This window comes from Mesocricetus auratus, unplaced genomic scaffold (genome assembly GCF_017639785.1).
Source record: "Mesocricetus auratus isolate SY011 unplaced genomic scaffold, BCM_Maur_2.0 Super-Scaffold_100691, whole genome shotgun sequence".
Lineage (NCBI taxonomy): Eukaryota > Metazoa > Chordata > Mammalia > Rodentia > Cricetidae > Mesocricetus > Mesocricetus auratus.
The window spans coordinates 6,124,185-6,138,888 of NW_024429267.1; the positions used below are offsets into that span (position 1 = coordinate 6,124,185).

At 44.4% G+C, this 14,704-nt stretch overlaps 2 protein-coding genes across 4 annotated transcripts in view; one reads left to right on the forward strand and one right to left on the reverse strand.

The window, feature by feature from the left end:
- Positions 1-4,481, reverse strand: part of Snx1 (sorting nexin 1) — a 38,151-nt gene extending 33,670 nt beyond the window's left edge. The window contains exon 1 of one of the 3 annotated variants that reach the window (XM_040740362.1): positions 4,403-4,481. In XM_040740362.1, coding sequence (XP_040596296.1) covers positions 4,403-4,417 — 15 coding nt within the window. In that variant the 5' untranslated portion in view covers positions 4,418-4,481. Of the gene's footprint in view, positions 1-2,117; positions 2,385-4,402 lie in introns of those variants that run through there. The other 2 variants (XM_021230364.2, XM_005075519.4) reach the window with 2 other exon arrangements.
- Positions 4,482-4,547: 66 nt separating this feature from the next.
- Ciao2a (cytosolic iron-sulfur assembly component 2A) lies at positions 4,548-14,034 on the forward strand. The gene is made up of 5 exons (XM_005075517.4): positions 4,548-4,920; positions 7,546-7,710; positions 9,738-9,787; positions 11,873-11,918; positions 13,414-14,034. Exons 1-5 carry the CDS (start codon positions 4,797-4,799, stop codon positions 13,509-13,511), a joined length of 483 nt encoding a protein of 160 aa, XP_005075574.1. The 5' UTR covers positions 4,548-4,796; the 3' UTR covers positions 13,512-14,034.
- Positions 14,035-14,704: the final 670 nt, after the last annotated feature.

Genomic DNA, 14,704 nt, shown 5'->3' on the forward strand with positions numbered 1-14,704 from the left:
CACGTGAATGAGCATGCTTGTGTGTGATTGTACTTTATACATCCCTCTTACCCTGTTCATTCCTTGGGATGCACAGGTCCCTATTTATTTAGTCTCTAGAAACAATGTCCCATAAAGTCCAAGGTGGCCTCTTGATACTCCTGCCTCAGTCTCCCAAGTGTTACGATTTCACCATACCCAGATACATACTTTTTCCTTTTTGTTAGAAATTGAAGAAAGTAGTTTACAGCATACTTTGTCCAACGTTAAACTAGCAACACTGAAATGGGTGGAGCGTGCCTATCATTCCATTCAGAGGTGGAGGCAGGAGGGTTGATTGGAAGTTCAAGCCAGCCTTGGCTACATGAGAACCTGTACCAAATAATAACAAATAAAACCCAAAGTTAAAATAGCAAGAAGTACAGCCTAGATTAACATCAGACTTCAAAACCTTTTTATCTTCTCTGTACTCAGGCTGACCTTGAATTTGTGACAGTCCCCGGCCTCAGCTCCAGCATAGGTGAGATTATAGGCTTGTCCCAATAAGTCCAACTTAATTTCAGTGTTTTTCCTTAACTATAACTGTGCAATCCTCTATATCCTTTGGCTCACAACTAAAGCATAATTTATAACCTGGTAGTGGTGGTGCACACCCTTAATCCCAGAATTTGGGAGGCAGAGGCAGGCAGATCTCTGTGAGTTTGAGGCCAGCCTGGTCTACAGAGTGAGTTCCAGGATAGCTAGGGCTGTTACACAGAGAAACCCTATCTTGGGTGAAAAAAAGAAAGAAAAGAACAAGCGGTATCACACCTCCATCAGTTACCTACTGGATAAGCTCAATAAAATCACAACCTCCTGCACCTCACTTGAGAACTCTAGGAAACAGCTTCTCAGCGCCCACTTTAGTCTTCTGGTGTCCTATCCACAGCCCAAGGGTTACTAACAGTAGCTGTTCTCCATGATTTATGAGAGATTAGCTATATAAAGAAACTTAAAAGAGAAAGAAAAACTACATTAGCAGCAAGTTATTCTTTTTCAGATAATGCACATCATTAGTTTGCTGTTATATTAGCACCAGCAAGCACTTCATGAGCTGGGATTAAGGCCCTCAGTTTCTCCACACAGTAAAATTCTACTATGGTTTTGGAAGAAATGCCTCCAAAATCTAAACTTTTTCTGACATAAGGAGCGCCTCCAAGTTTTCAGACACATGCTGTATATAGAATTTAAGATTGTTTAACTCAGTCAGGTACTGATTAGCCACCAAGACAGAAAGATAAATCCATAGACTCAGCACCAAAGACGTTTATAAGCTGGAACTAACTGTACTAAGTGGTATGAGTCAGTGTTCTTATAAAATAGCCCGAAACATCTCTCCTGATACTGTTAACTCATGACATTCCACATATAAAGACTAGGGGCTTTTGTTTTGCCAGCAGCTAGCTCTCATTTGAAAACCTGGATGTTTATTATAGGAGGCATTTTTCCCTTTCACATGTACAGATCCGTTTCCAAGCACTTTAACGTATCCTTTTACCAGAAACAAAGCTTTCTGGTCCGTATAGTAATTTATCTGGCAGTCTTTTCTCAACCTGCTTTTAGCTCGAGTCTTCGAGAGATCAAAGGGGTCACAACCTAACTTTCACAAACTAGGATCTAGAACGGGCTTTTGGTAATGACCAGGAAGTGCTGGTCAAGAGGATCAGTGGGCGGATCATGATCCTAGACTACCCCAGATCAAGTTTCCACTTTCGGAGCAATAAGGCCAGGGAATTGATGGTCTGCACCCCTTTCTCTTATCTGTCATATTAACTCAGTCTGTCCAGGACAAAACCAGCAGAACTCCCAGGTGGATCCATGAATCGACCTCACCACAGGGCCAGAGGACGGCCTAGGTTGCTCTTGGCTTTTAAGGATCCGCGGGGAAGCCACCACACCCCTCATCCTCTCTTCCCGCTCCGGCTTGGGCAGCCCGGCTCTAGGACTTGTTTCTCCCTTAGGACCCTGGAGTCCTGACCGCTGACACCGAACGAGGACTTCTCACCAGGCCCACTATCCTCAGAGCTCTCGAACCCTTGATAAGCTTCTCTATTTTGAGGGGAGCTTTCCTTTCTGCTGCCCCAAAGGTGGGAACTCACAGCTGCCGCAGCTCCAGTGAAAATATCCTCCCCCTCGGTGTCGCTGTCCCCAGCCTCGGGTTCTGACCCCCCGGCAGCCCCTTCGGACTCCGGATCCATGCCAGGGAAGGGCGGAGGGAGTCGCTCCGAAGCGCTACAGCCACCACCTCCCGACGCCATCTTCCTCCACCGGTGGCGGAAGCAGCAACAACAACTTTATAGACAGTGCTGCGAGCAAAGCGCTCCAGCTGTGAGAGGTGCGCGAGGGCCGTTACGGACCCCAAGGGACTGGAGGGGCGGGGCTTCGGGGGCAGGCACTTGGGCGGGGCCTGGGCTCTTGCCCAGCCAATCCGAACCCAGAACCACAACGGCGCACATGGGCGGGCCAACCGGGCAGAGGAGGAGCTAGAGGCTACCGAGTTCCTCCAGGCCTTTGTGCCCCGCATAGCTTTTTTTGTCACGCCTCTAAGGTTTTCTTGTCATAAAAAAGTCTGTGACTAAAAACGTGTGAAAACCTCTGAATGCCACCTGCTCATGCCAAGGGCAGTGCTCTCACAGAGATTCAATACATAAAAATTTTTGATTGGGGTCTGAAAAGACTGAAGGAAGTTTTGCCAATTTAGTCTTTGGATATTAATTCATTCAATATATACTGAAAATTCACTGTGTGCTTGATACCTTACTGTGAGTTTCAAATACAAATACAAAAAGCTCCTGGCTCACGAAGTGCTTGCAGTTTAATGAGGGAGGCAGTCTTGTAAATCAACAATTTAACACACTCGGGGTTACAGTGTGAAAAAATGTTATTGATTCCTCTGGGAGACGTCAGGCTTCACACAAAGGGAAGATCTTAGCGTATTAAATTCGATCGCTAAGAATTTGGGGTTTGGGCTGGGCGGTGGTGGTATACGTCTTTAATCCCAGCAACAGGGAGGCAGAGGCAGGCGGATCTCTGTGAGTTCGAGGCCAGGCTGGACCAACAGCCTCCAAAACAATACAGAGAAACCCTGTCTTGTAAAACCAAAAAAAAAAAAAAAAAAAAAAAAAAAGAAAGAATTTGGGGCTTGGGGGCTGGAGAGATGGCTCGGCGGTTAGCACTTACTATTCGTACAGAGGACCAGGGTTCAAATCCCAGCACCCACATGGCAGCTCACAAGATCTGACACCCTCACATAAACATGTATGCAGGCAAAATAATAATGCACATAATTAAAAAAAGAATTTGGGATTATTCTCTTTTTTTGTTCGTTTGTTTGTTTGTTTTTTCGAGACAGGGTTTCTATGTGTAGCTTTGGAGCCTATCCTGGCATTCGCTCTGTAGACCAGGCTGGCCTCGAACTCAGAGATCGCATGCCTCTGCCTCCCGAATGCTGGGATTAAAGACGTGCGCCACCAACGCCCGGCAGAGTTATTCTTTCAATGACTATGGAGTGAGATGTAAGAGATGACGGATATTGTTGGGACTGAACCAAAATTTCCTGGGACCTAATCATAGCTTGGTGAGTCCAAGTCAAGCAGAGTTTAAAGGTAACATAGGTTATCTTATCATGGGCTAATTCTATGTGATGATCCTTTCTTTTCCAAGAGATGAGACTTGTCACTAATATCTGCAAAGGTAGTTTGCTTTTCTGGTTGAAACAAGGTCTCACTTAGGCAGACCAGAAATACTGTAACCAAAGTTGGCCACAAAATCATGGCAATGCTCCTCCCTCGGCCTCCCAAGTGTTGGAATTACAGGCGCAAGCCACCGTGGCCTGGCAAAGCTGGTTGTTTTTAACGGCAAACTCCACATCAGGAGAGGATTCTTTCACAGACTGTAAGCTGCTTGACGGCCGGGAGAGTGTCTTGACTTGTAACCTTTATTCTTGCAAATTAAGTGTCTTATAAATATCTGAGACTGGAAACACAGTCAGCCCTGTAACTGGAACCCATCACCGCCATGAACACAAGAAAGCTTGAGAGATGCTCTTTTAGAATGGCGATCTCTATGAACGTCACTACACACAGTGAACACAGAGAAAGATCTCTTGCTGTAAGGTTGGTAGAAATATTCCCAATGGAGGGAAGTTGAGCTGGACTAAGTCTCTAGCAGACAAGAAAACCAAGTATTCCCCGCCCCTCCATTAGGCCTATCAACACAGGTTTCCCCAAGTATTCTCATTCACCGCAAAGGAAATCCACTTCCGGCCTGATAAGGAAGTAAGAAAGATTTGATTGGAAGCAGCTTTCTCTATGAAATAACTGTGAAGAGTCTCCGTTTTTAGGACTTCATCCGGCAGTAGAAACTTTGATCTCCCTTTTCCTACCTCTTCAGGATTCATCTTTAATTCTTCCTAGGAGCTGAATGGGGCACTTGGTGACGCGTAACAAACAGTCCGTTACACGACCCTCTGGATGAAACTACAAGTCCCAGGATGCAGTTCGCCGCCACTCAGAAAACCGGACATCCCAGCATGAGCGCCTAACGGGCCGCAAGTGTGGTTTTTCCGGTCCGGTCGAAAACGAGCAAAGCGTATTGGGACATGTAGTCTTTGAAGTTTATTTCCCTAGATCCTTCGCGTTACTCTTTTGAGTCCCGCCTATTCTCTGCTCCCCTAAACCTTTACACATGTCTTGGTTTATTTGAAGACCAGGAAGTTGATAACTCCTGAGGCCCGCTGCGGAAAGACGGTGGCTCGCCAGGGATGGCGGAACGTGAGGATGGAGCGAGTGTCCGGGCTGCTCTCCTGGACGCTGAGCAGGGTCCTATGGCTCTCAGGCTTTTCTGAGCAGGGAGCTGCCCGGCAGCCCCGGATCATGGAAGAGAAAGCGCTAGAGGTTTATGGTAATTAACTTTACCCAGAGCAGCATTTGGCGTTATTTGGAGAGACGGCACAGGAGAGAGGGTGGAGGAGGGCTGGAGTAGTGGACACTTGGGGTTTTGCCAGACCTAGAAGGAAGCGTGTTCTTCCGGGTCCCAAGTCACGCAGCAATTTCGGTTATTTTAGGACCCGGGCTATTCTTAAACCTGGTGCGAAACTGAGCCTGGAACTCATAAACGTTTCATTCCTCTGGTCTGCCCACTGCTCTAGGCACTATGTCAAGATGTGTGGGCAGAATTAGTTTACAATGGTCGGGGAGCAAAGCTGGTCTGATTGCACTGCTGTTTTAGCTACTGAACGCGCTCTCCTCCCGCCATAGCGGGATTGACTGAAATTGGGGACTGACCCAAGGTCACAGCCACTCTCTTCTTTGACAGAGTTAGTAGGAAGTGAAGAGGTTGAAATAGATATCTCAGAGTGAGGCTTCAAATTTACAATTCTCTTACACAGTCAAGATATTTGTGTATACGTATTCTCAGATACTCTCCACTTTGAGGGACTGTCTTCATTTTACAGAGTGGTTTAACAAGTACCTGGAGGTCACATTGTCATTAAGGAACAGAGAAAACCAAACTTGTGATTCCAAATGTAGTGCCTTGTTCTCTCTCTCTCTCTCTCTCTCTCTCTCTCTCTCTCTCTCTCTCTCTCTCTCTCTCTCTCTCTCTCCCTCTCCCACTTCCTTGGTCCTTGACCCTCCCATCCCAGCCCCTCTCTGCCCCCTTCTTGACAACTTGTATTATTATTTTTCTGGGTCCGGGAGAAAATCCAGTGTCTCATGCCAGCTAGGTGTGCTCCACCTCTAGCCTAGAGGTAGCACTAAGAGATCTGGTCCTACAAATACAATTAGGGTAAGGATTATAGGCCAGGAAGAATGATTCCAAGAATGGAAAGAGCCCAGGAGCTAGTCAGGTTTACTTCTCTCTTTGTAGAGGCAAGGTTGACAACCCCAGGCAAAAGATAATTATGAGCGTGCTATCTCCACAAAACATTCCCGTCCTATCTGTAGCATCTGTGGAGACTAGCTGTGCTAGAGAGAGGATTCCAGTCCTCAAAATTACAGTGAATGAAACTGAAACCTACATAGGCAGATACATAGTATGCAGTAGAAGGTCACAAGCTTAAGCAGGAGATGCCGACTCTCAGGAAAGGGAGATGGTACACTGACTAGAGACATCTGGAAAGATGTAAGAGAGTTCCTTGAGTTGGGCCTTGAAGAGTAATTTGACCTGGATATGTCAGAGGTCATATAAACTTGAAGAAACTAGAATAAAGTGTGGAGGTGAGAAGACATTAGGTGGAATTAACAGTCCAGAAGGAGATACCAGTGTTTGGAGGTGGAGGTGTGGCTGGCTGTTGCCTTAGATAATAGATTGGAATTGAATATTAAAGTTTTAAATGACTTTTATTCTACTTATTTACTTTGTGTATGTTTGCACATGTGCCTTCATGCCATAGTGCCAGGTCAGAGGTCAGAGGACAATTTGCTGGAGTCAGTTTTTTCCTTCTACCAAGTGGGTCCTGGGCATGGAACCCAGGAGGTTAGACTTATTTGGTGGCAGACACCTTTACCTGATGAGCCATCTCAGCCTCCTCCTCCCCATTGAAATCTTTAAATTTAAATGAAGCATTTTCTTTTTAAGTGTTAATTTTTATTATTATTATTATTATTATTATTTATTTATTTATTTTTGGTTTTTCGAGACAGGGTTTCTCTGTGGCTTTGGAGGCTGTCCTGGAACTCACTTTGTAGACCAAGCTGGCCTCGAACTCACAGAGATCCACCTGCCTCTGCCTCCCGAGTGCTGGGATTAAAGGCATGCACCACCAACACCCGGCCACATGACCCATTTTTTTTTTTTATCTTACTACTATTCTCCCAAATACTTGAACTGAGTCCTCTCCCTTTTCTCTCTGTGCTTGTCCTCCAGATGTAACAAGTTGCCACATCAGTCCTCTGAAATAACTTTGTTGAGTGTCCCATCTGTCCCTGCTGATTTTAGGCCTTGCTTCTCACTGACTGTCTTTAGCTGTGCTCTTTGGTGCCGGGTCTCGTAACTGGTGTAAGTTAGCAGCTGACAGTGCAGCAGTGTCCTTTCCACTTCCTTGTTCTGAATCTCTTGAGGAATCCCTGTTCCCTAGGCTAGTTGTGAAAGACTCTGGTGACTGGGCCCCACCCTTCTGTTCTACTCTTGCCTTACACTAGGTTCCAAGCTGAGGAAACTTCTGGTGGTTCTGTGCTTCAGTGTAACTACTGAAAGGCTTAATCCCACCTTCTCTTCAGCCAAAATCCCCCTGGCAGGCCCTTGTCGCTTTCCCATTCATATTCCCTGTGGTTTTGAATTAAGAAACTGGATATGGGCTAATAATGATTCAAGAAAATAGCTTTCTCAAAAGTAGGGAACATTTCTGTTGGGAAATTGGGAGTTGCTGAAATGTTTGTTTGAAAGAGTTAGGGTGGGGTGGTAGAGGCAAAACATCGTAAAATCAAAGTCAATCTTGAAAAAGGAGTCAGTGTTTCAGTTGAGAAGACTAGTCCTCACTTAGGATATTCATATTTTAATTTAATACCTTGTTTCTGATTCCTTTAGATTTGATTCGAACTATCCGGGACCCAGAAAAGCCCAATACTTTAGAAGAACTGGAAGTGGTAACGGAGAGTTGTGTGGAGGTTCAGGAAATAAATGAAGAAGACTATTTGGTTATTATCAAGTTCACACCAACAGTACCTCATTGCTCTTTGGCAACTCTTATTGGTAAGGGTGTGTGTGTGTGTGTGTGTGTGTGTGTGTGTGTGAGACAGGGTCTCATTGAAGCCCTAGCTGTCCTGGAATTTTTATAGGCCAGACTGTAAGTGTGTGTGTGTGTGTGTGTGTGTGTGTGTGTGTGTGTGTGTGTGTGTGTGTGAGACAGGGTCTCATTTTGAAGCCCTAGCTGTCCTGGAATTTTTATAGGCCAGACTGTAAGTGTGTGTGTGTGTCAGGGTCTCACTGAAGCCCTGGCTGTCCTGGAATTTTTATAGACCAGACTGACCTCAAACTGAGGGATCTGCCTGCCTCTGCTTTCCAAGAGCTGGGATTAAAGGTGTGTATCAACCATGTCTAGCATGTATGAATTCCTTTATTTTATTTTTTATTTTTTTTATTTTTGGTTTTTTCGAGACAGGGTTTCTCTGCATTGCTTTGGAGGATGTCCTGGAACTCGCTCGGTATACCAGGGTGGCCTCGAACTCACAGAGATCCGCCTGCCTCTGCCTCCCGAGTGCTGGGATTAAAGGTGTGCGCCACCAACGCCGCGCGAATTCCTTTTTAAATTTAATATATATATATTAAATAGGTATATTAAATATGTATTTTTTGTTGTTGTTGTTGTTGTTGTTGTTTTGAGGCAGGGTTTCTCTGTGTAGCACTGGCCATCCTAGAACTTATTCTGTAGTTCAGGCTTGCCTTGAACTCAGAGATTCACCTGCTTCTGCTGGGATTAAAGGTATGCACCACTACCTCCCAGCCAACTAGTTATTGTATTTTTTTTTTTTAGAAACTTTTTATTTTGGGGGCTGGAGAGGTGGCTCAGAGGTTAGGAGCACTGACTGCTCTTCCAGAGGTCCTGAGTTCAATTCCCAGCAACCACATGGTGGCTCACAACCATCTACAATTCAATCTGGTGCCCTCTTCTGGCAGAACACTGTATATGTAATAAATAAATAAATCTTTAAAAAAAAAAGAAACTTTTTATTTTGGGTTTTCTGTGTATATGAGTGTTTTTGCCTGCATGTATGTATGAGCACCTGGTGCCTGAGGAGGTCAGAAGAGGACGTCTGATTCCCTGGAACTGGAGTTACAGATAGTTGTCAGTGGCCATGTGGGTTCTGGGAACTGAACCTGAGTTCTCTGCTAGAGCAGTGCTCTTCACCACTGGGCCAACCCTGAAGCCTCTAATTGGTAATTATTGTATGTATGTGTGGGTATGCCTATGCCATGACTCCTGTGTGGAGGTCAAGGGACAACTTGCAGCAGTCAGTGCTCCATTCAACTTTATGAGGGTTCTGGGGATTGAACTCAAGTCTCCATCTTGCTAACAATTGCCTTTACTTGCTAAGCCATTTTGATGGCTGTTAAATGGTCTTAAATATACTTGGTTTTAAATTTTTGTATTTCTTGACCTCCCAGAGGCATTTAATAAAGTCTAATAACTTAATACATATTGCTTGAGTGATAAGTTGGTATAGCAGAAAGGGGCTGGACTGTGTGGTGTTCCTTTTTTTTTCTGGTCACTTCCAGCTCTGCTATGTCACTACTTCTAGCTGTATTGGGCAGGTTACACTCTGACCTTGGTTTACCATGTGTAGAATGAACTCTGCTGCCTGGATTTACTGAGGGAAACATGAAACTATTTTAAATTTCCTGACATGGTACCAGGCTCTTGGGAGACCCACAATGGGATAAGCAGCTGTTTTCAGCTACCATATAATAAAAAAGTGGACATAGTATTTGCCATCATATAGTATGTGGATGCAGTCTGGGCTTTGTGCTTTTTCTAGACCCAGTAAGAAGAGTTAAAGAGGCCAGGTGGTGGTGGCACACACCATTAATCTCAGCACTCTGGAGGTAGAGGTGGCTCTCTGAGTTTGAAGTCAGCCTGGTCTACAGAGCAAGTTCCAGGACAGCCAGGGTTGTTGTTACACAGAGAAACCCTGTCTCTAAAAACAAATCAACAACAACATCAACAGAAAAAAAGAGAGATAAAGAAATAATGTAAATTTTTTTTTTTACCTGTATCACAGGACTGTGCTTAAGAGTAAAACTTCAGCGGTGTCTGCCGTTTAAACACAAGGTAAGGAAACTTGTTATTATCTTAAACCCAGAGCCTCAAATGAGCTAGGCCAGTGTCCTGCCACTGAACCATGTCCCTACTCCAGATTGTCTTTTATGACACTTGTTAATATATAATCCACACATCATACAAGTCACATGATAACTCCCACAGAGCTCTGCAGCTGTGTCAGTCAGAGTCGCTTTTAGAACATTTGCATCGCCTGCAAAAGAAATCCTGTACCCAAGCAAGTGTGGTTGTATATAAGTGTAATGCCACCACTGGGGAGGTTGAGATAGAAGCTAGCCTGTATCAAAAATGGAAAGGAAGAGCCAGGTGGTGGTGGCGCACGCCTTTAATCCCAGCACTCGGGAGGCAGAGGCAGGCAGATCTCTGTGAGTTCGAGACCAGCCTGGACTACCAAGCGAGTTCCAGGACAGCCTCCAAAGCCACAGAGAAACCCTGTCTCGAAAAAACCAAAAAAAAAAAAAAAAAAAAAGTAATTAGTCAGGCAGTGGTAGTGCACGTCTTTAATCCCAGCACTAATATGATTTATGGCAGTGTACCCTCCCATTACTACCCCTCCCCTCGAGTCATGTGTTCTCGTTAGTTCGAGTCCATTTTGGCAGCTTCCCAAGTGCTAGATGATAAGCACCATCAGCACACCCGGTGATCTTGACACTTAAAGAGTACAGAGTAGCCGGGCGTTGGTGGCGCATGCCTTTAATCCCAGCACTCGGGAGGCAAAGGCAGGCAGATCTCTGTGAGTTCAAGGCCAGCCTGGTCTACAGAGTGAGGACAGCTTCCAAAACAACAGAGAAACCCTGTCTCAAAAAAAAAAAAAACAAAAAACAACAACAACAACAAAAAAACAGAATAAACATGCTCTCATGACATGACATCAGGAAGCTGTAGTTTTAGTATTATTGATGCCAGTTGCCTCATTAACTATTTGGTTCATATAGGGAGGTAATGCTTGACTCTTCATCAACCTTTTTTTTGAGACAGGTCTCACTATGTAGCTCTAACTGTCCTGGAACTCACTATGTAGACCAGGCTGACTTCAAACTCACAGAGATCCACCTGCTGCTGTCTCTCAAGTGCCGGGATTAAAGTCATCTGCCACTACACCCAGGCTGTGGCTATTTCAGAATAATGAGTCATGTGTAAATTTTAACCAAAGTGAAGGATTGGAGAGTGATAGTCATGGATTCAGTACGTGTGCTGTGTGCTTGTGTGAGTGAGGATACATGTGTTCCATGGCACATGCATGGAGGTCAGAGGATAACTTCCAGGAGTTGGTTCTTTCCCTCTATTGTGGCCTCCAGGTATCGAATTCAGGTCATTGGGCGTGTACGGCAAGGACTTCTACATACATACCTTGCCAAACCCGTGTTTTGTGTTTTTAAAAGACTGAACAAGATGATCTCTAAGGTCCCTGTTAACTGTAATAGTTCTGAGTGTTTCCCACTCAGAGAGCGCTGATCTCTGTGGTGATTCTGTGCCTCTGGGCTCTCTGCACAGGCTTGCCTCAACCACAGCATTTGCCGCAGTCTTGTGGTTGTATCAAAAGCTCTTGTGCTCAGGAATTACTAATTTGTGTGGCTAGCATGTCTAGATGAGATGGCTTTACTCTTATTTCACTTGGGAATAAGTTTAGCAAGATCAGAGAGGGAAAGGAGGATGCAAAAAAACCCTACGTATTTGTCTCATTTTTGTAAAACAGTAACTGTGTGTGCATATCAAATATGCATAAGAGAAAAAGATGTAAGAGTGTAGGAAGGAGGAAACTACACTAGGTAGTTTGTGTGGCACCCCTGGAGGGGGGATAGAGGGAGGGTTAGGTGCAGATTTGGGGAGTGAATGAGGGTCAGGTAAAGAACATGTGAAATCTCTTTGTTCAAAACCGTGTGTATTCACACAGAAATCTGTGGGCACACCCCCTGCAGGCCAATTGATGGAAATACTACTGTTCCATCCTGTCTGGGTTTCTGGTATTAGAAAGAGGGTTTGGGCTTTCATCCCTAGACCTCTGGGTCTGCCCTACACACCCCTTATCCTGAGCTCTTGGAATGCTCTGATGTTTTGCTTCTCTTTTCTTTCCAGTTGGAAATCTACATTTCTGAAGGAACTCACTCAACAGAGGAAGACAGTAAGCATTGCCAAATGTCATTGCAAACAGCTGCAGCTAATACTTTTGTCTTGGGTACTAGGTTATCTGTCAGCCAGTTGTCTATTGGGGTGCCTGCAAAAAGAGCAGACACCATGAGTTATGATTTTCACAGGTGGGGAAGCACAGACATTGAAAGAAAGTCATCTTCCACCAAACAGATCTGTAAACATATCCAGCTAGAGAACTTGGGCTCTGAAGGTTTGATTCTGCTCTGATAGACCCTGAGCTGTGTACAGGGTTGGGGAGAGACATATCAAAATTAATAATAGAAGAGAGATGCAAAGAGAATACTTGCAGCTTCAGAGAGTCAATCCGCCAGTCTGTCCTGGAAGCCTGTTAGGTACTGTCAGGAGGTCAATGAAAACCATGTCCTATTTTTGCAGTTCCCTGGGGGATAAATGCACCAAACCCCACAAACTCAGGCGTTTTAGCTCTCACTGTATTTATTCTTATTTTGTTTGTGTGGATGTTTTGCTTGCATGCTTGTCTGTGCACCAGCTTGCATGCCTCCAGTGCCTGCGGAAGCCAGAAGGGGCATCAGACTCTCTGGAACTGGAATTATAGCTGCCATATGAGTTCTGGGAATCAAAGCCAGGTTCTCCGGAAAAGCAGTCAGTGCTTTTAGATCTCTGAGCCACCTATTCAGTCCTCACTTTGTATATTTTAATTAGTTACTCTTTGTAGTGCTGGGGATTGAACCTAGGGCTCATATATGCAAGGCAAGTGCTATACCATTGAACTATGTCCCCAACTCATTTTATTATTTTATTTATTTGTTTATTTATCTGTTTATGAGACTTGTCTCACTGTGTAGACCAGGCTGGCCTCAAACTCACAAAGATCTTCCTGCCTCTGCCCCCTGAGTGCTGGGTAAAGGTAGGCACCACCATGCCTGGCCAAAACAGAATTTTTGCCATGTAAACAGACAGTACTGTGGTTTAAAAAACAGGCTTAAGTGGGGAAAGCAGCAGTTTAGAATTTCACTCTGAGTTTAACTGCATAGAAATATGTGTATTGATGATACTGAGAAAAATGAGAATAGCAATTGGTTATGGAGTAGTAGAGCAGTAGAGAGTGTTTTTCTCTTGAGATTGCTTTCCAGACCTTAGACATAGCATTAGGGAGGGCTAGAGAGCCGGCTCAGTGGTTAAGACCACTTGTTGCTCTTCCAGAGGATTGGAGTTCAGTTTCTAGTACTCACATCAGGCAGCTTACACCCTCTTAGAGCTTCAGCCCAGGATATGCAGCGGCCCTATTCTGACCTCCATAGGCACTTGGAGCAGTGCTCATACCTGTGTATGTGCACACACAAAAGAAAAAGGTCTTAAACTGAATGGTGAGTAATTAGTTCAAGTTTTCAATAATTAGTTATAAGTTCTCAAGGAATTAAATTCTTTGTTTTGGCAGACTAATACAAATGCTGCTGGTCTCTCTGTTGACACAGTTCTGTTAACTTTGTCCACGTGTTTTGCAGTCAACAAGCAGATAAATGACAAAGAGCGAGTGGCAGCTGCAATGGAGAACCCCAACCTACGGGAAATCGTGGAACAGTGCGTCCTTGAGCCCGACTGAGACCCTCTTAAGAGCCAATGACCTATAATCAATCGTTTGATCTGTTTAAATCTTTGTAAAATGTAGAGGACACATGTTGAATATGTAGGTGATTTGTACCTCAGAACATTAAAAAAAAATTTTTTTTTGTTGTTTTGTTTTTCAAGACAGGGTTTCTCTGTGTAACAGCTATGGCTGTCCTGGAACTCACTCTGTAGACCAAGCTGTCCTGGAACTCACAGAGATCCGCCAGCCTCTGCCTCCTGAGTGCTGGGATTAAAGGCGTGCACTACCACCACACAGCTTTTTTAAAGGATTCTTTCCGTGCAGGCTTCAGTGACCTAATTGTTCAGAGAGTAACATTCTCAGGATTTCTAACCCAAGTGATCAGACAGATAGATATTTTCTAGTTATTATGTGTATGATGTTACTATTTTTCTGATGACCATTCTGATACAACTGCTTTCCATGTCAAATATCTACTGTACCCAAATGTATGATTTAAATCAACATTCTAAATAAATACGACAGATGATTCTTGTAATGGCTCACCTTAGATTTCTACTGAATTGTAAATTCTAATATCAACGTGAACTTCTAACAGGCATCTCCAAAGCTGTGTTCACTGATTATTATGTAGGGTGAAGTCTAAAGATGAATCCTTAAGGTGACACCCTGCCTTCCTTTGTGGGGAACCCTGGACCCGTTTGGAGCCGAGGAACATAATGTGGAAAGGGTCGATTTTGACACAATTTTAAATTTTGTATTTTATGTGTGTGATTGTTTTACCTGCATGTATACATGTGCACCATATGCTTGCCTGGTGTCTTAAGGAATCCAAGAGAAGGGATCAGGTCCCCTGGAACTGGAGTTAGACAGTTGTTAGCTGCCATGTTGGTGCAGAGAACCCAGGACCTCTGGAAGAGCAGTGCAGGTGGGGGCTCTTAAACCCTAAACTCTCTCCAGCCCCGAGCTTACACACTTTTAAAGAAGTCTCCCCAAGAAGAGCTGGGGATGGAGCACAGTGAAAGTTGTGCTTTGCAAAGCCGAGTACCTGGGCTCAGTACCCTTCCAAAAGAAAGCACAATGAAGTAGTTGCCCCAAAGGTTTTTATTTTGTTTTTACTGAATCAATCTAATAGCTTGTTTTGTTCTTTCTTTATACTTGGTTCAGCTTGATATGGGGGAAAGTATTCATTTGAAGTGTAAAAGGGA

What these genes read in the sequence shown, in the direction of transcription:
- Ciao2a (XM_005075517.4), top strand. Translation starts at nt 4,797, where the DNA reads ATGGAGCGAGTGTCCGGGCTGCTCTCCTGGACGCTGAGCAGGGTCCTA. An exon ending in CTCTTTGGCAACTCTTATTG is followed by an intron (nt 7,711 to 9,737) that starts GTAAGGGTGTGT and finishes CCTGTATCACAG; the next exon opens with GACTGTGCTTAAGAGTAAAA. An exon ending in GTCTGCCGTTTAAACACAAG is followed by an intron (nt 9,788 to 11,872) that starts GTAAGGAAACTT and finishes TTTTCTTTCCAG; the next exon opens with TTGGAAATCTACATTTCTGA.